Source organism: Chenopodium quinoa, unplaced genomic scaffold (assembly GCF_001683475.1).
Source record: "Chenopodium quinoa cultivar QQ74 unplaced genomic scaffold, ASM168347v1, whole genome shotgun sequence".
NCBI lineage: Eukaryota > Viridiplantae > Streptophyta > Magnoliopsida > Caryophyllales > Amaranthaceae > Chenopodium > Chenopodium quinoa.
Genome location: NW_018742204.1, coordinates 7032863 through 7060288, shown reverse-complemented (window position 1 = coordinate 7060288; position 27426 = coordinate 7032863). Strand labels below are relative to the sequence as shown.

The 27426-nt window shown below is 35.9% G+C and overlaps 1 protein-coding gene and 1 long non-coding RNA gene across 2 annotated transcripts; both read left to right on the top strand.

Moving 5' to 3' along the window:
* The first annotated feature begins 11216 nt into the window (after nucleotides 1–11216).
* On the top strand, nucleotides 11217–13193 carry LOC110719779. The gene is made up of 2 exons (XM_021898790.1): nucleotides 11217–11703; nucleotides 11785–13193. Exons 1-2 carry the CDS (start codon nucleotides 11217–11219, stop codon nucleotides 13191–13193), a joined length of 1896 nt encoding a protein of 631 aa, XP_021754482.1.
* A 5042-nt stretch (nucleotides 13194–18235) lies between these two features.
* Nucleotides 18236–21372, top strand: LOC110709061. The gene is made up of 3 exons (XR_002508842.1): nucleotides 18236–18848; nucleotides 19335–21107; nucleotides 21212–21372. It is a non-coding gene; the product is annotated as an uncharacterized LOC110709061 (long non-coding RNA).
* Nucleotides 21373–27426: the final 6054 nt, after the last annotated feature.

The following is a 27426-nucleotide window of genomic DNA, read 5'->3' as shown; positions in this document are numbered from 1 at the left end:
AAAATTAAGAGGTATTATTCCTACAATCGCGTGGAAACAAAGTGTTTGTTGCTCGCGATAGTGTCTTTATAGAAATAATGTCTTCCTATAAAGCTAAGTGGGAGTAAAGTTAGATCTCGATGAGATTCGAGATGAGCAACAAATGGATGTGGATAACATTACATCAGAGACGAATGCGTATGAAATCAGCTAATTTGATAAATCATGTATCGAAGCAAGCTAATTAAACTAGCGAGGCTTCTATTATCCCACTAGAGTAAAAGGCCTCAAAGAGTTGAAGAGAATAATTCTATTGTCGCTCATACCTATCGTAGGTTACTTGGGATCAAAACAAACGGTTTGTTGAAATCCTGAGAAAAGGGGGATTCTAAAATTTTCTTATTAGAACGGTTAGAGTCCATGGCCAACAAGAAAGCTTTGGATAAGTGCCAACTCAGGAAATGGCTTAAAGGCATGACAGTATGGACTCCATGTTTGTAAAGATGTGTTAGTCCATAATAGTTTTACAAATAGGGTCAAACCTATTAGTTGGGTAAGCCTATTCGGATTATTCTAGTTATGGATATCAAAATCACCTTCATGAAATGTTCTTGATGGTGAGCATGTATATGATACAACCTAAGAGTTTTGAAATCCAGAAATTCTTAGAAAGTTTTTCATACTTCATAAATTCATTTATGGATTGAAGTAAGCATCAGGGAGTTGGAACATTCATTTTGATTAGGTAATCAAACAGTTTGATTTCCTTAATAAAATGAAAAAGGAATCTTGTAGAGACAAGAAGTTTAGTGGAAGTAATTGGTTTTCTTAGTCTAGTCTGTAGTTGACATACAGGTCATATGAAATGATATATGAATGCTTGAGTAAGTCAAGCAATGGTTAGAGAGATTGTTTCAATATGATAAACTTAGGAGATATTGAGTACATATTGGGATTAAGATCCATGAAGTGAATCTTGAAGAATGATTAGAATGAATCGAGAGACTTATGTTGATAAGGATCTTGACAAGTTCATGAAGCAAGACTCTAAGAGAGGATGTCTTCCCATGTTTCATGGTATTACACTCAGTAAAACTCAGTGCCTTCAAAAGCTAATAGAGTTGAGTTGTATGGATAATGTACCTTATTCTTCTGCAAAAGGATCCATTACATGTGCTATGAAATGTACAAAGCAAGATGTTGCATATGACTTGTGCATGTGTAGCAGGTTTCAAGCAAATTCAGAATAAGCATACGGAGAATTACCAAGAACAAATCCTTGAGTACTTGAGAAGCACTAAGAGGAATACTTCTAGCTATTGTGTTAAAAGGTAATTTAAGCAAGTTGTCAAAAGGTCACACGAATGCAAGTTTTCCAAATAGGAAAGATGATTCTAGATGGTGATCTAAATGCATATTTCTGTCTGCATGGAAAAGGACAGTGAGCTTGAAGAGTTCAAAGCAGAGCACTATTGCATACTCAATGTCATAATATGTGTATTAAACTATAGTAAGATAGTTAGAGAGGAAGTTCGGATCAGAATGTCCTGTGACTAACAGGTCAACTTTGCCCAAGAACAAAGGAGCCAGAGTCACATCACAAATCCAAACAAAAGGATATGAGATATCACCTCAATTATGAGATCATAGACCAGTGGAAGGTTGTCTTCTGAAAAGTTTTATTATGAGTGAGAAATCACTAAACTCCTTCCATGGACTAAGGTATGAGAGTCATATAAAGTCTTAGGATTGAAGCAAGTTATGTAATTTAAGTTGTGTGTGTTTTGAGAAAGCATATTGCATGAGAAATGCATCAATTTGCAGAATTATGTTTAAAATAGAAATTAATATTTCTCTTATTTAATTATGGCTTTGGAAATTAAATAAAATATCCAAAATAATTATGAATTGATGGGCTCATCAGGTTGATGACCTGGTGAATTGAAACCCCACAGGTGAACAAAGTTCATATATTATTTAAGTTCTGAGTTCGAGATCATTAAAGTGGACATAAATGATTTCAATAAATGAACTAGCATGTAAGATTGATTGGATAGCGCACTTTCATGGGCTATAGGGGAATAGTGATGCTCGGTCAATCACTTTGATATGCATGAATGATGCATGATCGAACTAATGACCTACTTTGAAGTTCAAGTATAGAGCTTCCGTATATATTAGTGGATTCCTTTGACATGAGTGGAACATTGATTTCATTCAATGGATGTTGTGACTATGGTACACTCAAACGTCTAGCCGTAACTTGAGATTGTAAAGGGTGTTTCCCGGTTATTTCAGAAGTTGAGTGGGAGTCATGTTACCACAAGATTGGATAGAGTCTACCTATTAAATTAGGAAATGTGTCATGGCTGCTTGAAGAGGGAGAATTCAGAAAATACGTGGTCGCGTTCAAATGCATTACGCAGTAATCATTTGGTTTTGTAATTCTAAATCAGATTTCAAGAAACGATTTGTAGATTAATATGATCTCGACATGTGATGAAATCATATTATCAAATCGACACATATATTGACTTAAGGAATTTAAATATTGCACCCTTGTCTTAGACAAGTGGGAGATTGAAGGAGTTATGTCTTCGTCGTGTGCAATTACTAGATATATATAAATGGATCAAATTATGGAGATAATTAAGTTTGTACATTTGGGTCTTCGTTTTATCATAGCTAGAGGTACTAACGATCTTTGGACTAGTAAAATAAGAAAAATCCCAATTAGACGGATCCTATAAGGTCACACCAAGGGGCTAGATCGAGCATTAGAGGACGAGACCCATCTTGGGCCTCATCACTCTAGGTGGCTGGCCATGTAGAGAATTAGAAGGAGTTTTGGGCTTCGTGCCCTAGTCTAATTATAATGAGATTATAAATAGACTACGTGCCTAGTTGGAGTAATTAATTAACTGATCAGTGTGATAAAACCCTAATTAGCAAACACGAAACCCAACCCCTCTCAAAGTCCTCTCTTTCACACGGCTCTCTCCTCCTCCTCGGCGCACGGTGGTGTCACGTGGTGGTGGTGGTTCGTGCGGTGGTCGGTTGTCCGTAAAGGTGGTGATCGCGGTTTTCCTCAATCACTCGACCAATCTAGTATTGGTGGACGGCTCGTTCGAATATCGTGGACTAAGTAGAGGAGCAACGCTTGGGGCTCTATTCTCTCCCTGATTTGCTTGTCGAATAGCTACGTGGAATTCACGCGTCAAAGGTATGATTATGTGTCTTGTGTGTTATGCATGTGATCTTTGGGATTGGTACTTGTTGAATATGATTCATATTATTTCCGCTGCGTAGTACCTATAAACTCCTACAGGTACTTCCTAAACTTGTTTCTGATTATGAAAAGGAAGACTATCAGAAACTTGAGTTGAATGCTTTAGCTATTAAATATTTGCATTGTGGACTTGAACCTTATGAACATAATCGTATCATAGGATGCAAGTCTGCTAAACAGATTTGGGATCTACTAGAAGTTACTCATGAAGGTAATAATGAGGTAAAATGTTCTAAAATCGATTTGTTGATGTCTAGATATGAGAGGTTTGAAATGAAATCCAAAGAAACCATAGAAGAAATGTTTACGAGGTTCAATGATATAATTAATGAACTGATTTACCTTGGCAGGCACATTCTTATAGATGAGCAGGCAAGGAAGATCTTGAGGAGTCTACCACAAGATGAACGATGGAGATCTAAGGTTACTACAATGCATGAATCTAAGGACTTCACAAAGTTCAACATGGAACAACTGCAAGGATCATTGATGACTCATGAACTTCATCTAAGTTACAATGCAAAGAGTTCCAAGAACAAGAGTCTTGCTAATAAGGCACAAGTTTTAGATGAATCTGAAGTTAATAAGGATGAGATGGCCATGCTGGTAAGAAAGTTCAGGAGAATAATGAACAACAGGAAGTTCGATAGGAACAAGAAGGTTACAAGTTCCAAAGACACTACCTGTTTCATGTGTGGCTCGAAAGATCATTTCATAAAGGATTGTCCACTTAAGGAAGGTGACAAAAGAAAGATTAGAGGAAAAGATCAGTCCAAAGATTCCAAAGTCTATAAGCCATACTTTACTAAGGATAATGTTAAGAAGGCTATGTTGGCTGCCTAGAGAGACACGGATTTAGAAGAAGAAGAAGAAGAAGAAGAAGAAGAAGAAGAAGAAGAAGAAGAAGAAGAAGAAGAAGAAGAAGAAGAAGAAGAAGAAGAAGACCAACCTTCTGAAGAAACCGCACATCTATGCTTAATGGAAAAAGCTGATGAAAAGGCCAAACTGAAGGAACTAGAGGCTGAGGTACAATTTTCTCAAAATGAACTAAGACATTTTTCTAAAGAGAAACTAATATGTGCTCTTTTGGAACTTCAAGATGACCTAAAAGAAGTTTATTGATCCAAACAGAAAAGTGACAAGGATTTAACAACTTATAAAGAACACAGTGAATGGCTAGACAATATGAAGTTTGATATTCAAAACAAATTCTTTAGTCTATTTGATGATAATATTAATTTAAAAGAAACGGTTGAGAAATTTATACAAGACAACATACTTTTGAATGTGGAACTATCCTTGTAGAAACTCGGTGTGGATACTCCTAACTCTGAAATTCCTCAACTTGTCCAATATCCAAACTCTGAAAAAAAAAATAGAACTCTGATTTGGTGAAATTAAAAATAGATAAAGCAAGACTTGAGGGGGAACTTTAGAGTTCTAGGAAAGGCAAGCAACCAATAAAATATAAAGGTCCAAACTGGATTACTAATTCTCAGACTAAAAGAACATAAGGTTTAGGTTTTAAGAAGAAGTTCCAAAAGAAGAAAAAGTATGCTGATCTACTTAGTAGTATCGTTTGCTACTTTTATGATAATACGGGACATAAGCAGGTTAAGTGTCCTAAGAAAGAAAAAAGCACTCAAAATAATGAAAAACATGTAGAATAGATATAGGTTAAGAAAGATGATCCTACATCTGTTACACAAGAACCCAAGGAAACCTAGGTTCAGGAGACTAATGTTTGATTCTTCATGTAGATTCCAATGAGGGGGAACAACACTTGGTACCTCGGCAGTGGTTGTTCTAAGCATATGACTGGAGATAAAACTAGATTTCTCTCACTAGATGCCTAACATGGTGAAACTTAACAATTCTGTACTGAACATGGAATAGATCATAATTACTCTGGCCCAAGAACTCCACTACAAAATGGTGTGGTGGAACGCAAAAATAGAAGCCTTGAAGACATGGCTAGAACTATGTTGATTTCAAGTGGACTGCCTAGGAACTTTTGGGCAGAAGAAGTAAGCACAGCATGCTACACTCTTAATCGAGTATCTATTAGAGCCATCACCAACAAAACTACCTATGAACTCATTAAAGGGAGAAAACCTAATGTTTCTTACTTTATATCTTTTGGTTGTAAATGTTTTTTTCACAACAATGGTAAAAGGAATTTGGGAAAGTTTGATGAAAGTAGTGACGAGGCAATATTCTTAGGATATGCATCAAAAAGTAAAGCTTATAGAGTATATAATAAAAAAAAACAATGTGTGTTGAGGAATATATACATATTATATTTGATGAAACTGAACGGTTAATTAATGTACGAGATTGTGATGATGATTTTGAAATTGGACTTATACGCAAGCAGGATCCAGATGAAGAATCAACATCATTGCAAAAGCAGCATGTTGAAAATGAAGGTGACGTAAATCCTAAAGCAAATGAAGAACCTACAATGGAGAATGCACCAAAAACTCCACCCCAAGAACAAAATGAAGGAAATGATGAAGTTCTTAAAGAAGTACCAACTTAGAATCAAGGCGGAGTTTCTACAAAAGTACCACTCAACAACAATCAAGAAAGATTGTATCTAATCAAGGACTTTACACCTAACCTTAGAAAAATCAAATATCACATCCAATAGATACAATCATGAGGGATATCACTAAAATAACTCAGACTAGATCTCAGCTTAGGAACTTCTATGCATTCTATGCATTTCTTTCCACAATGGAACCTAAGAACTATGTTGAAGCTTTGACTGACGCTGACTGGATTAATGTTATGCAAGCTGAACTAAATGAGTTTGAATGAAATGAAGTTTGGCATCTGGAACTTAGACCTAAGAAGAAGAAAACTATCGGGTTAAAGTGGGTGTCCAGAACAAGCTAGATGAACATGGTATTATTGTTAGAAACAAGACAAGACTTGTTGTACAAGGTTTCAATCAACAAGAAGAGATTGAATGTAAAGAAAAGTTTGCTTCTAATATGGGATTTAGGTTGTACCACATGGATGTTAAATGTGCTTTTCTAAATGGTTTTCTTAAAGAAGAAGTCTATGTGAAACAACCTCCTTGTTTTGAAAATCCAGAGTTCCAAAACCATGTCTATAAGCTTGACAAATCTCTTTATGAGTTAAAGCAAGCTCCTAGAGCATGGTATGAAATATTATCTAAGTTTCATTTGAAAAATGGTTTTAAATGTGGAAAAAATTGATAAAAATTTGTTTTTAAAGTCAAATGGAAATGATATCTTCGTTGTATAGATTTATGTTGATGATATTTTATTTGGTGCAACTAATGAATCTTTGTGCAAGTACTTTGATGACCTAATGAGTGGAATTAAACTTTTTTCTCGGTTTGCAAATCAAGAAAACTGAATAAGGAATCATGATCCATCAACAAAAATATATCAAGGAACTGATCAAGAAATACAAGCAGGACAATGTAAAAACCAACAGAATTCCTATGGGTGTTGCCACTAGATTGGATGAAGATCTATCTGGAACTTTCATAGATCAAACTATGTATCGAGGTATGATTGGTTCTCTACTTTAATTAACATCTAGTAGACTTGAAATATCTTTAAGTGTAGGTCTATGTGCCAGGTTCCAAGCAAATCCAAAGGAGTCCCACTTGATAGCTGTAAAGAGAATCCTTCGATATTTGAAAGGAACTGATGACTTGAGCCTCTTCTATCCTAGAAGTGATTCATTTGATTTAAATGGCTTTACTGATGCTGACTATGCAGGTGATTTTAATTAATAGAAGACATACTTTAGGTATGGTACAGTTTTTAGGACCTTGTTTAGTTTCTTGGGCTTCCAAGAAGCAAAACACAGTTTCATTATCTACATCTGAAGCAGAGTATACAGCAGCGACAACATGTTGCTCACAAATGTTATGGATAAAGCAACTGGTAACAGATTTTGGAATTATTTTTTAATGTGTTCCTATTTACTGTGATAATACCAGTGCTATATGTATTTATAAGGATCCAGTTCAACACTTAAAGGTAAAACACATCCACATTAGGCATCACTTTCTAAAAGATAATGTGGAGCAAGGGAATATAAAGTTAGAATTTTGTCAAACTGAAAATTAAATTGCAAATATTCTAACCAAGCCCTTGAACAGAGAAAGGTTTGAGAAATTGAGATTGGAACTTGGGATGATCAAGCTGACTTGATTGCACCTGAAGTTCCAAGATATGGAAAAATAAAAAATAGTGTAAACAGAGCAAAAAGAGCATTTAGCACAATTATGGTGTGCTAAACATAGCTGAAGTGTCACCGTTGGTGAATTCCTAAAGGTTATTTCACAAACACTCTAATATTTGGGTAATTAGTAATGTACATTGCATATGAGTGTAAAGCGTGTTCCAAATACGTATTTTCTTTTTGAAAATTATGCATTTTTGAAAATAAATTGAATGTGGAAAGAAAACGAATTTCAGAAAGAATTTGATTAAAAATCCTATTTAAATTTCAAAATAAATTGAACTTGTTCAATTAATGACCAAACGACACTAAACTTTCCATTTATTTCACAGGTAAAGGCATCTTTCACCCACCTTACATCATCACTGTCAAATTATATTTAACCTCTGTGAAAATATCTCTCAAAACTTCTCAAATATTCCAAAAATTTGAACCCATGGAAATCATCTCTTCCCTAAGCTCCTCTGAAAATTCCCAAAACGAGCCAAAATCAGAACCCAGAATTGTATCCCCTTTAACCATAGTTTCCTACAAGGAATAAGAAAAAACTCGAACCGAAACTGCACCAACCTCATCCAGTTCAAACAAAAACCCTAAAGAGAAGAACCCATCAGACAAGGAAGTGGAAATCTCTAACATCTTTGAAGATTTAAGGAGTGGAAAGAAAAGAGAAACAAAGAGAAGTCAGTGGAGGAACATATCTAGGAGGTCGAGGATTTTGTGGATGGAACTGCAGAATCAGAGGGGGAAGACGATCCAATAGAGGAAGATTTTACGGCTGATCTATCAAAGCTTGAGACTCAAGCTGGAAGGTATGTAGTTGGCCATAGAATTGATTTATCTTGGTGTAGAAAAGCTAGGTTTCTGGAATTTTTGGATTTGATGAAGTTCAAGGGGTGGGAGTTTTTGCTATCTAGGGGTTCAAATAATTGCATACATCCTGTTGCTATGACTGAATTCTGTCAAAATTTTGAAGTGAAGCAAGGGGTTATTTCAAGTGAAGTGAATGCAATAAAAATTGAGTTTGATGTAGAAACCCTAGGAAAAATTTTGAAAGCTCCTACAAAGGGGTATGAAACTTATGTGAAGGGTAAATCAACTACGAAGATAGAAAAATTTTTAGGTGAAGTTGTTCTAGATTATCAACTATGAAGACAAGACTTTTTGATAATGCCAAAAGGGGAAAAAGAAAAGGCAAACTTGGAGGTGAAGTTATTCTAGGTTCCAGTTGAGAAAGTATCAAAAATTTCTTCTGATATCGATGCTAGTAGTTTAGATTGTTTTTATGTCTTATTTTTATCTTTGTTTTTGCTTTTGTTATTTCTATCTTTAATTTAGTTGTATGTTTACTTTATGCCAATAAACTAAAAATTGCAAAAATACGCCCCTTCTATTGTTTTAACTTTTCTTGGAAGTTTGCTTAACTTTTTCATCATCAAAAAGGGGAAAATTGTTGAAGATTATAGGTTTTGATGATGATGGACTTAAACTTAAAACAAACTTCGAACTAATAAAAGGTTTTTTATAGTGTATAACTAGAATAGGTGAAGTTGACCTTAGAGGTGGAAGAGTAGCCTAATCTAAGAAGACATGAAGAAATTATGTAGAAAGGTTAAACAAGATAGAAGAAGAGTTCCCTAATAGGAACTTAGTTCTCTAACAAGAACTATCTAAGTTCCCTAACAGGAACGTTCCCTAACATGAACTTGAAGACAACAAGTTAAGGTGTTGACTTGGTCTGTGTTGAAGACAGCAAGTTCTGGAGGAACTTAGCTTGCAAAGTTCCAGTTTTAAACTAGAGTACAAGTGACAACAGGAACTTAGTCCTGGTTTGCGTTAAGCCCAAGCATCCTATGTTTATAGAATATTGGCGCAACAAATTTATTTAGTTAATTTTTTATCTTTTGGATTTAATGTAAATATGATAATGATATACACGTTTTATACATATATCTTCCCAACTTTTCATTACGTTTTTGCATGGTTTTAGGCTCTTTCGAGCCATTTCCTGCTAACAATCTCTTCTCTAGTGTGTTCGGTGTATTTTTATAAGTTTTACAGGAATTTGGAGTTTTCCGGACAATTCGGACATGTTTAGAGCAATTTGGAGATGTTAGTGGACGAGGACGTATAAGCAAGCTAAACAACGAACCAAGACTAAGGAGAAAAGAGGAAGAAAAGCAGCATTTATAGCTGTGCCCGACCGGGCTAGGAATGCCCGGTCAGATCGGGCGCAATAGAGGAAGTCAGGCTAATGGCAGTGCCATGCGCCCGATCGGGCAACCCATGTCCGGTCAGTCCGGGCGCGTGGTAGAAGAAGCTTGACATTGCTACGAAGCTCAAGAGAAGGCAACAGGATGATTTTGGTCTCGCGCCCGATCGGGCTCAACCTGCCCGGTTGGACCGGGCGAAGAAGAACTCCAGCGGAAGCAATTTTAGCAACTTTAATCCTAAGTGCCCGATCGGGCAGGCACAGCCCGGGCAGACCGGGCACAATTATGGCGCAGCTCCGATTTAATTTTTTTTCATTTTTTAGGTCTTAAGGGGTATAAATACCCTTTGTAACTTTCATTAGAGACAGTTTTCAGTTTTCCATTATTCCTTTTTCTCTCTCTAGAATTCTAGTTTATCATTTTGAAGCAATTATAATTCCTTGCACAAGATTTGAGCATTGTTCTTCAACAATTTAATTCCTTTCAATTGAAGAATCCTTGGTATTCACTTCTACTTCATTCTCTTTCAATTATAATTGCTTTTCAATTATGTTTTCCATATTTATGATTGTTATTGTTTCTTTCAATATGTGTAAGTAGATTTTCTATTCCAAGATCTTGGGTAGCCCAATTATGATTGATGCATGAATTAAAACTTTAAATTCTCTAATGACTTTTACAATTGCTATGCTAATTTGATTGTGATTATGCCAATACTAGGTTAGACGTAATCTTAGTATTGTGATTATTCCATTGTTTCGATCACAACGAGAGTTGGATTTAAACGGATTTGAGTAGATCAATTTAGGGTTTGATTTTCAACATGAGAATAGTTGGGTTGATGATTGGGAAGTGAGAGTAATGTGTTTAATGTCTCTAATATGCATGATACCATGAGAATAGGCTTGATTGTATGTCAGAGAAGCCATTGATACTCGAGAGAGGTCCTTGGTATTGATTAGGGTTTACTTTTCCCCATTCAATTGGAATTGTATGTTAGGGGTAGAAATATAATTGCATCATTCGTAATTGTGGTGATACTTGATCTTGGATGTTTTAATTATTTGATTTCTTCATATTCTTTAGTTTATTTTCGAATTTTCCATACATTAGTTCTTTAGTTAATCGATCATTGTTGAATTCTGCTTAGTAATTACTTGAGTCTAATAGTTATTGGTGAACCATAGTCTCTTGAGATTCGACCCTTACTTGCCAGTCTACATAGTAGTGGTTAGTTAGGTTATTTTTGCTAGGTGTGCGACCGCCTATCAAATTTTGGCGCCGTTACCGGGGACTAACGGTTTTCATCTAATTATTTGTGATTCGTTTTTGCTAAGCTTATTTCGTTGCTTCGGCTATTCTCTCTTGTGTTTTTGATACTTTTTCTCTAGTTTTTCTTGTGCATGCCCACACGACGCTCAGGTTCAGAAGATCTTGAACCATTTGATTCTGAGATCGAGGCAACTATAAGAAGAAGGAGAACAAGAAATCGACGTAGGAGAAACATGGTAGACCAACCAACGAAATCCCTTTTGGAGTACGGTATTCCTGATACGACTACCGGAGTCCTTTCTAGCATCATAAGACCACCTGTAACAGCTCAGCACTTCGAGCTCAAGCCGCAATTCATCCAATTCATCTCTAATGATTCATTCGCAGGGCTACCACATGATTGCCCAGTAATTCATATTGATAGTTTCTTGGAGAAATGTGATACTATGAAAATGAATGGTGTTACAGATGATGCTATCAGACTTCGCCTTTTCCCTTTTTCACTACGGGATAGGGCGAAAGAGTGGTTGAGAGATGAAGGCACTGGCTCGTTCGATACATGGGACAAGCTAGTGAAGGCCTTCTTAGTGAAGTTTTTGGGACATGAGAAGACTGCCAGGTTGAGGAACGAGTTATCCACCTTCCGACAGTCAGATGAAGAGTCTCTCTATGAGGCTTGGAGAAGGTTCAAGAGGTTACAGAGACAATGCCCTCATCACGGTATCCCAGAGTGGCTGTTGATTCAAACCTTCTATAATGGCCTAACCCATGAGTTCTGAATCTACATTGATGCTGCATCAGGGGGTTCTCTCTTGACAAAGAACCCAACTGAGGCAAAGGAGCTGATTGAGAAGATGGCGGCCAATGATAATTATCATCCAGGAGGTCGTCAGAATGTGAAAAAAGGAGGTAAGCTTGATGTAGATGCTTTGACTATGTTAGCTAGTTCTGTGCAGGCACTAACAAGCAGGTTTGATAAGTTCCAATCTGGAACTTCTACTAGCCCACTGGAGGTTTGTCAAATGTGCAATGTGCAGGGCCACATCGCACCGGATTGCCCGCAGAATATGAGTGAGATGTCTATTGAACAAGCCAATGCTTTCTACTCTTCGAACCCCAAACAACCTTTTGATCCCTACTTCAATTCTTACAACGAAGGTTGGAAACAACATCCCAACTTCTCTTATAAGAACACCCAAGGACAACAGAATCCACCATCACAACCATCCCTATCCAACAACTACAACTCACAACCTAGTTTCCAACAAAGAACACCTATGAACCAACAACCAACGCAACTACTTTCCCAAAAATCTAGCCTTGATTTGATGACGGAGAGCTTCATTACCACAACCAATAGTGCCATCCAACAACAAGGTAGCTCCATCCAACAGTTGCAAGCCCATAGTAAGCTCATGGAAAGCCAAATAAGCCAACTTTCACAACAGGTGAGTCGCCTATCAACTCTTCAAGATCAAGCAAAGGTTCAAAAAGAACAATGCAATGCTGTTTTCTTGAGAAGAGATGAAGCCTTTCCGAGGCAAATTGTTGAGAAGGTGTGCAGTGAGGAGTCTAGGAAAGACAAAAAGGGCAAAGATGTTCAAAGCTCCAAATATGTGGCTCCACTGGCTTATGAGGAACCGATGCCTTTCCCGCAACGGTTGTCAAAAGCTGTGCTCGATAGACATTTTGGAAAATATTGTGAAGCCCTCAAGAAGGTACACGCTTCTACTCCCTATTCTGATCTTTTAGTTCAAATGCCTCAATTTGCAAATTTTGTAAAGAATATTAAAGATCAACATGAGGATAAGGAAGTAGCACATAAAAAGGGCCCTACTCTCTTATATGATAACCTACCACCTAAGCTGCATGATCCTGGTAGTTTCACTATTCTCTGCACGATAAACGAGAAATTTTTCGATAAGGTTTTGTGCGACTTAGGTGCTAGTGTTAACTTAATGCCTTATTCATTATATGAGAATTTAGGTTTGCAAGGACTTAAACCTTCCCCTATTTCTCTTCAAATGGCTGATAGAACCTCTAGACTCCCTAAGGGTGTGGTTGAAGATGTATTAATTAAGGTTGGTGAACTTATTTTTCCTATTGATTTTGTTGTTATGGACATGAAAGTAGACCATAAGATCCCGATTATATTTGGTCGACCATTCCTTGCCACTAGTCAAGCTCTAATAGATGTTCCTAAAGGATAAGTGACCATTAGGGCCCAGGATAAACAAGTCATATTCAAGCTCTTTGATGAACATAACTCTAAATTTGATGGTGGTACTTGCTTAAGAATCGATGCTACTAACCCTTTTGTTGATAAGTATGTATTTGATAGAAATTTTGTGAGAAGCAAGGACAAAATTCCACCCAATGATGTGTTTGGCCGCATGAAGGTAAGTTCGGATACGAGGCAGGATAATTATAAAATGAAGGAGTTACTTGGAGGCAATCATTCCCATGGGCGACATTGCGGAGTTCCTCTTCCGTGTGGTGATCCCGGTTGAGCCAATGAGTATCAATATGGTCAAGCTAAAGACCTTGAAAAACAAGCGCTTTGCGGGAGGCAACCCGTATTTCATTATTTTTATTTTAGTCTTTTCTAATTTTTGTGTGTTTTCATTTTTCTTTGGTTCTTAGAGAGGTAAGGAGAGTACATCTTATGCTTGTGGGAGTTCTCTTGGTGCAGATTTTGATCTAAAAGGCTGATTTAAAAGGAGAAGAATTTGCTGGACTGCGTTCGAGTTCGATCAGGAAGAGCTCGCCCGATCGGGCGCGCGTATGGATCAGCAAAACTGCTCAATTTCGACAGGCCATAACTTTCTGGTTAATTATCAGATTTTTGCGTGTGACCTATCGTTGGAAAGATCTTTTAGTCTACTTTCCAATTCAATTAGAATCACTGCATTATCTTTTATACATAAAAAGTTATGATTAAAACAGTGCACATGACTCAATTTTATTCTTTTTCCCACTAACACTTTGTTTCGTTTTTGCTCAATTTTGTTCCAAAGAGATGCATTGCAATCCTCGAGGCTTTGGTGACATTATTTTGGGTGATGATGAAGATGAGGTTTGACTACAAGTTTCCCTTTAAGACAATGAGGACATTGTCTGATTTAGCTTGGGGGGAAGTTCTTGTGTACACAAGGTACATCTTTCACTCTCTCTTTCTACTTTAGTGTGTTTTCACTAGCAGTAAGGTTTAATGCTTTCTTCTGGAAAAAGAAATGAAAAATAAAAGAATCATGATAATGAACGGCCAACGGCCATTGAACTGCTTCCCTGTGCCCCTATCCTTTATGCCAAAAGGTTTTGATTTATTTTCGATTGAAAGACTTGCATAGTGGACTAAAAGATCATGATTTGACCTTGAATTTGTTGATCCCTAGTAGGAGTCAAGGCTATTTAATTGTGTATGATTCAGGAGCTTGACTGTGTTAACCGTGAGGCTTGAGCCTTATATATTCATTCTTGTGTGTGTTTAGTTCCTGGTGTAGCATTGATCTTAGTTTTGACTTTAGACTCTTAGTAGTGTGTCGTAATGCATTTCACGTGCACATTGAAATGATGAAGGCCACGTTCATTAGGTAGCCTCCAGACAAAATTAGAACATCAGTTCCCTTCTTGCTTACCCATGTTGTAGCTTGACTATATTTTTCATAAACTCCACAAAAATTACCCCTTGGCCCCAATTTGATTACTTTTCCCAAGTCTAGCTTGGGGGAGCTATTTTATGCGGTATTTTTGCGTGATTCTGTTTCAAGTTGCAATTGATGCGAAAATATTGAAAAGAAAAGGAAGAAGAAGAGAAAAAGTGAGAATAGGAGGTTTGATTGAATTACTTGAAAAAAAAAGGTAACATTTCTTGAAAAAGAAAGAGAGAAATAAAGAAAAGAAAGAAAAATATTTGGAAAATGTTTCAAATGAAAAATTTGTTGGATTGAAATAAAAAAAATAAAAAAAATAAAAAAAAAATGAAGAAATGAAGCGAATAAGTAAAAGAAGGTTGAAGAGTCGAGAATGTAGGTGGATGAGATGATGGTTGTGTTTTTATTGTAATTGGGTTTATGTTTCATTGATCGAAATTGATGAATCGAGGTGTGACTCATCGCATTTGATAGTTCCCCCCAGTTAGATTATTATAGCTCTCATTCCCCAAATTATTAGAAGCGTGTCAAAGAGCTTGGAAAATTTAATTAAATAGGAAAGTTTAGAAAAAGATAAGTTTTTAAGAAAAAGATTTTCTAAAAAGATTTGCTTCTTAAAAACTGATTATCAAAAGATCTTATGATTATCTATCTTTAATAAGTTTTCCAAAAAGATTTTCTTTATAATAGATTTACTTAAAATCAAGTTTTGAGATTTTGTTAATTTACCATGTTTATCTTTTTGAAAACCCTACTTGCTATACGAGCTAGTCTTGTATAAATAGTAGATTGAAAACTCATTTCTTAGTTTTCTGTGAGTCTATGCATGAAGGAATCGAATTGTGCTTAATTGTGTAAGTTTGTCAAGCTTATAATCTTTGTCATATTAGTTTCGGCTTTCATGTTTGGCTTACCTTTCATATACTAGGAGTCTTGGTTGGGTTCTTGGGTGAGTGTGTAAAACATTCTTTGCATACAGTTGTGTAAGCTTCTAGTGTGAAGCTAAGAGGTAGTACATAGAGAATATGAGTGAATCAAAGTGTGGGACTTAGATTGGGTAGGATAGGGTCCTACTATGTAGCAAGTTCAGTGTGGAACTTGTGAGTAAAGGGCTGAGTATAATAGGTCGTAACTGAAGGAGTTATGTGTTCAATAAGTGCAACTACTAGATATATCAAGGATCACTATTATGGAGATAATTAGTTCTTTCTTTTGGCTCGTCGTTATCTATTGCTAAATTATGATCAGTTATCTTTGGGCTAGTGAAATAGTCCAAAGCCCGCTAGAATGGATCCTATGAGGTCACACACAAGGGTATTGGGTTAAGAAAGTTAGAGGCCCATTTATGGGCCTCATAAGCAAGCAAGTAATCATGAATTGAGTTGGGCTAGTATAGTTAGATTCGAGTTAGGTTTTGGGCTTTGTCATGGACTCTTATTTAGAGATGAGATCTATAAATAAGATTCATGCCTAAGGTTGATTAATTAAGTCATAATCAACTTACACTAGATTATGAATCAAGGCAACAAAATCCCAAAACCCTCTAACTCTCTCTCTAACCCACGACTCTCACTCTCCTCCCCCTTGGACTCACGGCCGGCCACCCCTAGTGGCGCGTGTGGTGGTTCGTGGTTAGTTCGTTGCTCGTTCTTCTCCATATAAGGTCAATTGAAGGGATCAATTGCAACTAACTAGCATTAGTGGAGGTCTTAATCCGTTCCCGTGGACCAAGTAGAGGAATCACATTTGAGGTTCTTTGTCTCCCTTGTTCTTGTACGATCACACGTGGAATCACGCTACAAAGGTATTAATTCTAATTCTGTATGTGTTATGCATGATCTTGGGACTAGGTGCTATATGAATATGATTTATGTTTTCCGCAATTGTATTTATAAACTCCTACAGTGGTTATCAGTAAGCCTATGCATGTACATATATTGAATATTAATTAATTCTTTGATAATCCACAATTTTAATTCAATTAGGAGGGAGAATGATTTAATTATGGGTCAATTACTATTTTAAATGTGATTTAACAATATAGAATCATTAAAAGTTATTTTATTTGCTCCAAATTACCCATCAAAAGATCAAAATTTGGCCTTGATTCACTCGAAAATTTCGATCCCCCAACCCTAATTTTCAAAAATTTCGAAAGCATAAACCCTAATTTGTGAAATTTTTGTTTTGTTTTTTATTTCATTTAGTTGTTATGTGTTTAATGAATTTAATCTATTTGATTTCATGCTAAATTATATATTTTCATGATCAAATTATTTAATCTAAGAGTTAAATTAAATTGGGGATTAATTTCATGAAGAACTCTAATATCTAGATTAATAAGATTTAATTTTGAAATTAATCGGACCATATTAAGTTAATTTAATTTTAATAAAAATTGTTTTGTTTTATTTAAATTAAAATAAAAAAGGGGGTTTATGCGTGGCAATCGCGGCTAGGTGGCGCAGCAATGGTGGCTGCCGCTGTAGGTGGTCCAGAGGGAGGGGCAGGGTGGGGCAACAGGTCGAGTCAACCAAGGGAAGCAACAACAGCACCGTGCAAGGGTTGCCCGGCACTGATGCTGCTGATGTGCATCGCTACAACCAGCGTAAACCTCACGGTGTACGGCCACAGTGGCCGGCTTTGGCTGGCCACACCACGGTGGCTGGTGCACGAATTTCAAAAAAAAATTATTTTAATAAAAATCAGATTTAAAAATTAAAATTTAAAAGATGAGTTTTGTTTTTTGAAAAGATAATTAACTACGTTAAAGTGGTTAATTTTGTTAAGTTTGGATAATTATGGAGCAAAAGATTCTATTTGGATAGTGATTGATTGAATAATGATATTATCCCATAATTAATTTGGATAATAATTGATTTAAAATTATGTGATTGGCTAGACAATTAGGATAGAATCTCGTAAATTAGTTAGGATAATCATGGAAAATAAATATGATTTATCTTCCATAATAAAAATGTGATTTGATTCTATCCCTTGCCTAAAATAAAATATATATGATATTTTATGGTTGGTTAGAAATAATATGTGATATTATCTTATTGCAATTATTTAATTAAAATATGAGATATTTAGAGCCATGTTTCTTAATTTTGAACATGTGGTGTTTTATAGGAAAGCATGATGAGTGATTTATTATGTGGCACTTTATAATATATGATATTATTTATTGCTATATAAAGACTAGTATGGCCCATAGATTCTAAATATGATCTGCGCATCGTTTCGTATCTTTGTAATCTAAATACGGATTGCGTACCATTAAGTATTTTTATAATTTATTTTACTTTTTTTAAGTAGTAGATAGAATAAAATAATATTACAGGTTGCAGTTGATCCAAGAAGCCAATGGAGTGGAGACCCAAAAGAATAAGAGGATGAGATCCATGAACATTCAAGTGGGAGTTTTTTTTTTCTTTATTAGTTTTCTTAGGATTAAGGGGACATACTTTGTCATGTTTTATTTATGCATTAGTAGGTTATGCATGTTAGATTTATTTTATGTTGACTGATGATGCGCTAGAGTTCACTAAATAATCACAACATAACAAATCTAGGTCCCATTAATATTGAGGTTGCTTTTCCAATTGAATACCCAACAATCCTTAGATACACTACTACAAAAACTGGAAAAGGGCCCCTAATAAGAGATCCGTTATCTTAATCAACGGGTATGTTTGATGTAAGAGATCCTTTAATAGAGATAACGGGTCTCTTATAATCCCTTGGGCCCACAACTTTATTAAGAGGAGTGAGATAAGAAACCCATTGTAAGAGCAACGGGTCTCTTATAAGCCCTTGGGCCCAAAACTTTATTAAGAAGAGTGAGATAAGAAACCCATTGTAAGAGCAACGGGTCTCTTACCTTCTTTTTCACTTCTCATTATTTATGCGTGTTAATTGTGCCATCCTTTTGCTCAATCTCTCTCCTCTGCATCTCGTCACCGACATTATATTCCTTTGCTATTTTTTTTCCTCACAAACTCATTTCTCTTTCACCTCCAATTTATTCCCTCTCATCAATGGCTTCTTCTGCTTCTTTTTTTTCCACCTTCATCAACGCCTTATTCGAGCATATGAATGCTCCTTGTATTTTGAGAAGTCTCCACCTCCAAGATCCCTCTTTACTTAGCCTCCGATGATAGATGCAAAGTGCTTCAGTGTAATAAGATCTAGATTTAAGCATTTAAGGTACAGTTTTTGCAAATTTCACTGAGTTAGTTCGAATTTCTTTTTTTTTTCCTGGGTTGTTTTAAGTTAGCGATGGTGGTGGGTAGACGTTTTTGGTTTGTTGTGTGAGTTGTTTTCGTTTGATTCTTAGCTTATTTTGTGATTTGGTATTTGTTTTATTTTCGGTTTGTTTCGTGGTTCGAATTTTGTTGTTTGTTTTTAGGTTGATTGGATTTTGGTTTAATTAAGATTTGATGGGTTTTGTATAATTTATTAAGAAAATATTGAAATTGGCTAAATTGACAATGTTTAGTGGGAATTTCGGAATACCCAATTTTAACATAGTGTTGTAATTGATTTGGTAAGTGTTCATTTGATGAATTCTTATTTTTCTAATATGATTGTTTGATAATGTAATTATTTCTCAATTCAATTTAGTTTTTAATTTATATGCTTTATTTTTCTTTTTACATCATTGTCTGATCTTGTCAAAATTCCTAACCCCAGAAATTCAAAGAGACCAAGAGTAGTAGATCTTGTCGAAATTGCGTAAGATGGAGTAGTACTCGAGCGTAATTATAGTTGTAAATTTTAGTGACTTTAAATATTTGTGTGTTAATTTTTCTTGAATTTTATGTTGGTTTTTTTTTTTTTGTATCTTATCAAATTTTTTTTTACCCCAGGCTATTTCATATGGTCTAAAAGTATTTTTAGGCAAAGTATTGTAACTTACAATCTTTTTAATTTTCCGCCAATTTGTATAGAGCATAAAAATGAAATATTCAAAATTCAAATGCAAAATTTATATTGTTTTTTTTATATAAAAACAAAGAACAAAGAAACCCGTTAATTGACATGACAGATCTATTTGACCACCAAACATACCCCTTATCTCAATCAACAAGTTTTTTTCCGTCTAAATTATCAATTTTCAAACTTATGTAACAGACCTGCTATCACTAACAACGGGCTCTTTGTCCTCACAAACAGAACCCTCTAAGGAATGGGTCTCTTTATCAAATAGACCCTTGTGATAGAGACCCATTATAAGGTGGTCTCTCAAGCATATTTTAACGGGTCTCTTTGCCATTTTTTGTAGTAGTGATAGTGAGTGATAGGTCGGCCTCCGCAGAGTGTGACTCGTTATCTTAGGTATTGTAGGGTAGATCACGTTCTACACATTTAATTGGTTATACTCAACAAGGTTACCTAAAGGGTTTAGAACCTTGAAGCTAAGGATAATAAGTAAACATGTGATAGGTAATTATTCAACCAAAAATTACAAGAGTTGTAATCAGTAAAGAGTTTACTCACCTTGAAAATGTGATGCTTGATAGTAAGGCCTCAGTCCGGTCAACTATTACACAAATAAAGGGTCTTGGAATCATTTAATTCAACAGGGATCAATTAATATTGAATAAATGCTTTAAAGTTACCAATCCTATATACCATATGGTACTTTAAATTTATTAAACATAATTATTGAACTTTGCCTCGTTTTGTTTTTGTTTGTAGATGAATAACCTTTACAGACAACACTATTTTGCCAAACAAATTGAAATTAAGGCTGAATCTCATAAATTTCAGGGAATGGGAAAACGAGTAGAGAAATGTTCTTAAAAGTCAAAGGGTTGAAGCTCGTTTATATATACCCATTGAGAGCAGATATACTATTGGTTTTACTCCTGAAAGGCATGCAAAAGATGTTTCGAATGCAGAGAAAATAAGGAATCTCATTTTAGAATCTATTCCAACTTGTTGGAAAACAAGGTTCAGGGACTATGAGTTGACTAATTTGCATGAATGTCTTCGTGCCATCTATTGAGGTGACATTAGGGCATTAGGAAGTGGAGGCATCAATAACCACAATGTAAGAGAGGTCGTTAATTAGATCCCTTATATTGACTACTCCTAGACTGAGAGTGCAAGGTTTGAGACTTACAAAATTCATTGTAAGATTATGGCTAAGAAACTCATGTGTGGTCAATCAGTTAGGACCCATGTCAATGAACTGATTGGATTATTCAATCAGATGGATATCCTAGGGAGACCGATCGATGATGACTCTGCACATGATACTATTATGTTCTCGCTCCATGATGGATTTTTTCTAGTCGGCTTATTCATGATGATTAAGGCTCGATAGTGACATTAGTCAACCTCTTGGTCAACCTTTCAGAGGAGTACTTGAAGAAGGAGGGAAGCCAGTGCTTCTATTGTGGTAGGTGGTCTTGCCACACGCTTGGGTGTCCCCATTATACACACCAGTGAAAACGAAAGGTAAAGAGTTGCCTAATGTTTTTGTTGTAAAAATTAATCTTACTTCTTCTTTAAATTGGGTATTCGATACCGGTTGTGGTCCTCACATTGTTAATAACATGCAGGGCCTAGGCGGGAGTAGAAAGTTAGCAAAAGGGGAAGTCACACTTCAAGTAGGAAATGGAGCAAAAGTTGGCACTTGCTATTGGAGATTATCATTTAAGACTTCTAGTCTTGTTTTGGTGCTTAATAAATGTTATTATGTTCCAACAATTACCAAAAACATTATTTCAATTCCAATTTTAGGTAATGAATGTTTTTCTTTTGAAATAAGAGACAAGTGTTGTTTTTTCCAAAGATAATATGTTATATGCTAAAGTGAAATTGTTTAATGGCTTGTATGTCTTAAATTATACAACTTATGTCTACAACATAAATCATAAAAAGCAAAGAACAGATGGATCAAACCAACATACCTATGGCATTGTAGGCTTGGACATATTAACCAAAAGCGCATCCAGAAATTATATAAGGAAGGACTCCTTTCAACATTTGATTATGAATCATTTGAAAATTGTGAGTCATGCTTGCTTGGTAAAATGACTAAGTCACCCTTTACGGGTATAGGTGAAAGAGCTAGTGACCTTTTGGGACTCGTACATACAGATGTGTGTGGACCAATGAGTTTAAAAGGTAGGGTGGATTTATTTACTTCATTACATTCATTGATGATTTAAGTACATTTGGTTACATTTACATAATGAAGCAAAAGTTGGAAGCCTTTGAAAAGTTCAAAGAATTCAAGAATGAAGTACAAAACCAACTTGAGAGAACAATAAAAGCATTACGATCTGCTCGTGGTGGTGAATATTTAACCCAAGAATTTGGTGAACATCTGATTAATTGTGGAATACTTTCACAATTGACCTCTCTAGGGACGCCGTAGTTAAATGGTGTGTCAAAAAGAAGGAATAGGACCTTACTGAATATGGTTCGGTCCATGATGAGCTTTACTGATCTTCACATATCATTCTAGGGATATGCATTAGAAGCAGCTGCTAAAGTACTGAACAAGAACCCGTCCAAAGCAGTTAAAAAGACATTATATGAGATATGGAATGGAAGAGCTCCAAAGTTGTCTTGTCTCAAGATTTGGGGATGTGAAGCATATGTAAAACATTTATAAGGCAACAAACTACACCCTAAGTCAAACAAATGTTTCTTTGTGAGTTACCCCAAAGAGACAAGAGGGTATTACTTCTACAATCATGAAGATAACAGAGTGTTTGTTGCTCGCGATAGTGTCTTTCTAGAAAAGGAATTCCTCTCTAGAAAGCCAAGTGGGAGTAAAGTAGTTCTCTAAGAAATTTGGGACGAGCAACTAATGGATGTGGATGACACCACGTCAGAGGCAAGGGCGTATAATCATGCGTCGGGGCAAGCTAATTCGACTAGCAAGACTCCTAACGTCCCACTTGAATTTAATTCTAGCAAAAATCTTCAAAGAGTTGAAGAGAACATTTCTATTGTTGCTGTTGATCTTAGGTTTTGATGATGACTCAAGGAACCTAAGAAAACCCATAGGGGCTTTAACTTTTGTCTATTAGCTTTGATGTATTGACAGGTTTTATATGCAACGAAGTTCTAGAGTTAGAATGGAGCATGGAACAAGTCTAAAGGACGAGCTATGGATGAGCATAGAAGACAATCAGAAGCCAAGTTCCTTGAGTGAGGAACTGAAGCTCCAGAGTCGAAGCTTCACCGTGTTCCAAGGAGTCTATTGTATCTTTATTATTTATTTTAGGATTCTTGTATATATGTTAAGTACATTGTTAATTGATAGGATTTAAGTGGATTTAATTTCAGTTTATAAAGATTTTTTTTTCCTTTCTTTAACAAAGATTTAATTTTATTTCGGAAAAATATCTTTTAAGTAAAATATCTTATTTATTAAAAGATTTTGTGTTCTGTTTTTATCCTAACATTTTGAAAATCTGACTTGGTAAAACTATTTTTCAAACGGCTTTTACTTGGTAAAGGAGGTTGATAAAATATAGGAACCACTTCCTTGTTGTGCGCTTCAGCTTGCTGCCCAAGCATCCACGAACTGCACTTCCTTATTTCATGAAGTTGTGGTATAGTGGAGCTAAGGAAAACGTAAGGTTTTCAACTGCTTTCCTCCTGTATAAATAGGATTAGTTTTCTGATTTGAAAAGCACACTTGAGCATTACAATTCTTAGCTTTTCTAAAAGAGTGAAAAATCCACTTAAGTCCTTGAGTGTGTCTTTGTACTTAGCATCTTAGTAGTTTTATATTGTGTTGTATTGGGGTAGAGTTTGGGTAAACTCTAGAGTGTGAAATTGCTTTGAGTGAAGCAAGGAGAAAGAGAGAGATTCGAGAGCTCAACTGATTGAGGGATCAGTTGAGGGGGAACTTAAGTTCGTAGAGGAACTTGAGTTTAAAAGTCTTAATTTGTAATAGGTTGTTTTCCCTATTATTATTAAGAGTTGTGATTAAAATCCCTTGTGGATGTGGTTTTTCTTCTTGATTAGGGACAAGAAGTTTTCCACGTAAAATCTCTCTTGCACTTTAAAGTTTTGTTTACGTTTCTTTAAGAATTCCGCAAAAATTACCCTAGTTCCTCTACAATACAATTCACCCCCTCTCTTGTATTGTTCATTCGAGTCAACAATTGGTATTAGAGCTGGTTCCTCGAAGAAATCAGGAAATCCTGACGAGTTAAGTTCCTGGAATCAAGATGAACAATCACGAGAAACTGGAAGAAGGTTACTCTACGCAGCGTCCTCCTATGTTCAATGGAAAATTCTACACCTATTAGAAGAACAGGATGAAGATTTTTATCAAAGCCGACAACTACCAGGTTTGGAGAGTGATCGAAGTTGGTGATTTTGAAATTACAAAAACCACTAGTGAAAATGAGGTAGTACCTAAACCCATGTCTGAATTTGATAAGGAAGATTTTGAGAAAATGGAAATTAATGCACTTGCTGTTAAATTACTTGATTGTGGACTTGGACCAAATGAACACAACCGTGTTATGAGTTGTAAAAATGCTAAAGAAATTTGGGATTTACTTCAAGTCACTCACTAACGAAGTGAAACGCTCTAAGATTGACTTGCTTATGTCAAAATATGAACGGTTTGAAATGCAACTAAAAGAATCAATTCAGGAAATGTTAACTAGATTTACTAACATTACTAATGAGCTTGTTTCTCTTGAAAAGCAAATCCCTATTAATGAGCAGGTCAGAAAAGTTCTAAGAAGCCTCCCCCAAGATGAGAGATGGAGAGCCAAGGTGACTACCTTACAAGAAACAAAGGAACTTCACCAAGAAACCCTCTACTTCAAAAACTGACTCTGGTTGTCACAAATGTGGATCTCTAGAACACTTTATTCGTGAGTGTCCACTTTGGGATACAGAGAAAGGTAAAGGGAAGGCAAAGGAACAAGTTAAGAGCAACTACAACAAAACTCCTTTCAATAAAACAGACATTAGGAAGGCTATGATTGCTGCCTGGGGAGATTCAGAAAGTGAGGATAAAGAGAAACAACCTGAAGAAGAAACAACTCATCTATGTCTAATGGCCAAACGTGATGAAAAGGCTTACAACGATGAGCTTGCGAAAGAGGTATTTCTTGATCCTAATGTGCTTACAACTTATACTAAAGATGCTCTCATTGATTTAGTGTTTGAATTAGAAGATGATTGGACTCACACTAGTATTCGTCTAGGTGAATGTCAAAGAGCTCTCAAAGTCAGCAAGGAACACAGTACGTGGATTGAGAATCAACGAACTGATGATCAAAGTAGATTTTTTGAACTTTTTGACAAAAATCTTCTATTAAAAGAAATGAATGAGAAACTCAAGTTTGAGAATATCATGGTTAATGTAGAATTGACTCAATACAAACTTGCTAATACTGAAGTGTCTCCAAGTTCCTCCTCTGAATCTTTGCCTAAATTTAATGAAGATTTTGAAAAATTAAAATATGATCTTGACGAGTTAAGAATTGAAAAGGCAAAATTAGAGAAGGAACTTGAGCTTCGAAAAGAAATAAGTATTAGCCAGTTTGGAATTCCTAAGTGGATAGAGAATGCTCAAACCAAAAGAACTGAAGGTCTAGGATTCATACGTTCTAAGCATTAGGGCAAGAAAAAATATGTAGACCTGCCTAGTTATAAAGTATGTACCTTATGTGGTAAAACTGGTCATCTTGTTGCCACGTATTACAAGAAGGAACAGTCTGTTAGTAAGAATGTTAGGCAAGTTTGGGTAAAGAAATTTGATATTGCTTCAACGTCCAAGGAACCCAAGGAAACCTGGGTTCCTGAATCTAACCAATAAGTTCTTTTGCAGGTCCTAGTGAGGGGGAACAACACGTGGTACCTCGACAGTGGTTGTTCAAAGCATATGACAGGAGATAAATCAATGTTTCTCTCACTAGAGGCCTATCCAGGAGGAACTGTGACCTTTGGAGACAACAAAAAGGGTGAAGTAATTGCTAAAGGAAAAGTAGGAAGGTCCAGTTCTCATTCAATAGAAAATGTACTTTTGGTCGAGGGTTTGATGCAAATTTGCTGAGCATATCACAATTTTGTGATAAAGGAAACTCTGTAAGTTTTACCTCTAATTCATGCAACATCATTAATGATAAAACAGGAAGGGTTGTTCTTGAAGGAACTAGAAAAGGGAACACATACATTGTAGATCTAAATTCTAGTCCAAGGAACAACCTTACCTGCTTGAGTGCCATTAATGATGATCCCTTATTATGGCATAAACGTTTTGGACATGCTAGCTTGTCACTCATGGATAAACTTAGAACAAGGAACTTGGTTATAGGGCTTCCCTCAGTCAAGTTCCTCATGCAACATATCTGTGATGCATGTGTGAGAGGCAAGCAAGTCAGGTCTTCTTTTAAAAGCAAAAACATGGTCAGCACTACAAAGCCATTGGAGCTAATTCATATGGATTTGTGTGGTCCCATGCGTGTTCAAAGTAGAAGTGGAAAGAAATATGTTTAAGTTATTATTGATGATTTTTCTAGATTTACTTGGGTGATTTTTCTGTCTAGCAAGGATGAAACTTTTGATGAATTTGTGTCCTTTGCCAAAAGAGTACAAAAGTCAAGTGGAAATCAAATTATCCACATTCGATCAGATCATGGAACTGAGTTTGAGAATTCAAGATTCGATGACTTTTGCAAAGAAAATGGCATGGATCATAACTTTTCAGCCCCAAGAACCCCTCAACAGAACGGAGTAGTTGAAAGGAAGAACAGGACTATAGAAGACATGGAAAGAGCTATGCTCATAGCAAGTGGTCTTCCAAGAAACTTCTGGGCTGAAGCTATTAATACTGCATGTTATATTATTAACAGAGTTATGATGAGACCAATCATCAATAAGACTCCTTATGAACTATTTAAGGGTAGGAAACCCAATATTTCTCACTTTCGAGCTTTTGGATGCAGGTGTTTTGTTCATAATAATGGAAAAAGGAACATAGGAAAATTTGATGAAAGAAGTGATGAAGCTGTGTTCCTTGGCTACGTATCAAATAGAAAAGCTTATAGAGTTTACAATAAAAATACATTGTGTGTAGAAGAAAGCATTCATGTGATATTTGATGAATATAATATGTTTATGAATGTGCAGAAACAAGACAATAATGATTATGAAATTGGCATGATTAGAGACAGGGAAGAAGATGAAGAAACCTCCAAGCAAACCAAGGAAGTAAGAGAGGAACCTGAGCAGGAACATAAAGAAAATGCTGAAGTTCCTAATCAAGAAAACCCGGGGGAACAAGATCATGGAGAACCTGGAAACAAGGAAAATGGAGAAGAAACTGAAGAAGAACTGCCTCAAATAAGAGTTCATGCCAGAGAATTTCAACCAAAGCCATTCAGATATCAAGGCTCTCATCCAACAGACCTCATTATAAGTGATATTGGTAGAGGAACTCAGACCAGATCACAGTTGAGGAACTTCTGTGCCTTTCAAGCCTTCCTATCCATTATTGAGCCAAGGAATCATGATGAAGCACTAATGGATGTTGACTGGATAATTGCCATGCAAGATGAACTCAATGAGTTCGAAAGGAACAAGGTCCGACATCTTGAAGAGAAACCTAAATACAAAAAGGTTATAGGGCTCAAGTGGGTATTCAGGAACAAGCTGGATGAATATGGCACAATTGTGAGAAACAAAGCAAGACTTGTTGTGAAGGGCTATAATCAGCAAGAAGGTATTGACTTTGAAGAAACTTTTGCTCCTGTTTCTAGATTAGAAGCTATTAGAATCTTAATTGCTT

Coding starts and splice junctions, on each gene's coding strand:
- LOC110719779 (XM_021898790.1), top strand. CDS start 11,217: ATGGTAGACCAACCAACGAAATCCCTTTTGGAGTACGGTATTCCTGAT. Junction 11,704..11,784: donor GAGACAATGCCCTCATCACG/GTATCCCAGAGT, acceptor ATGCTGCATCAG/GGGGTTCTCTCTTGACAAAG.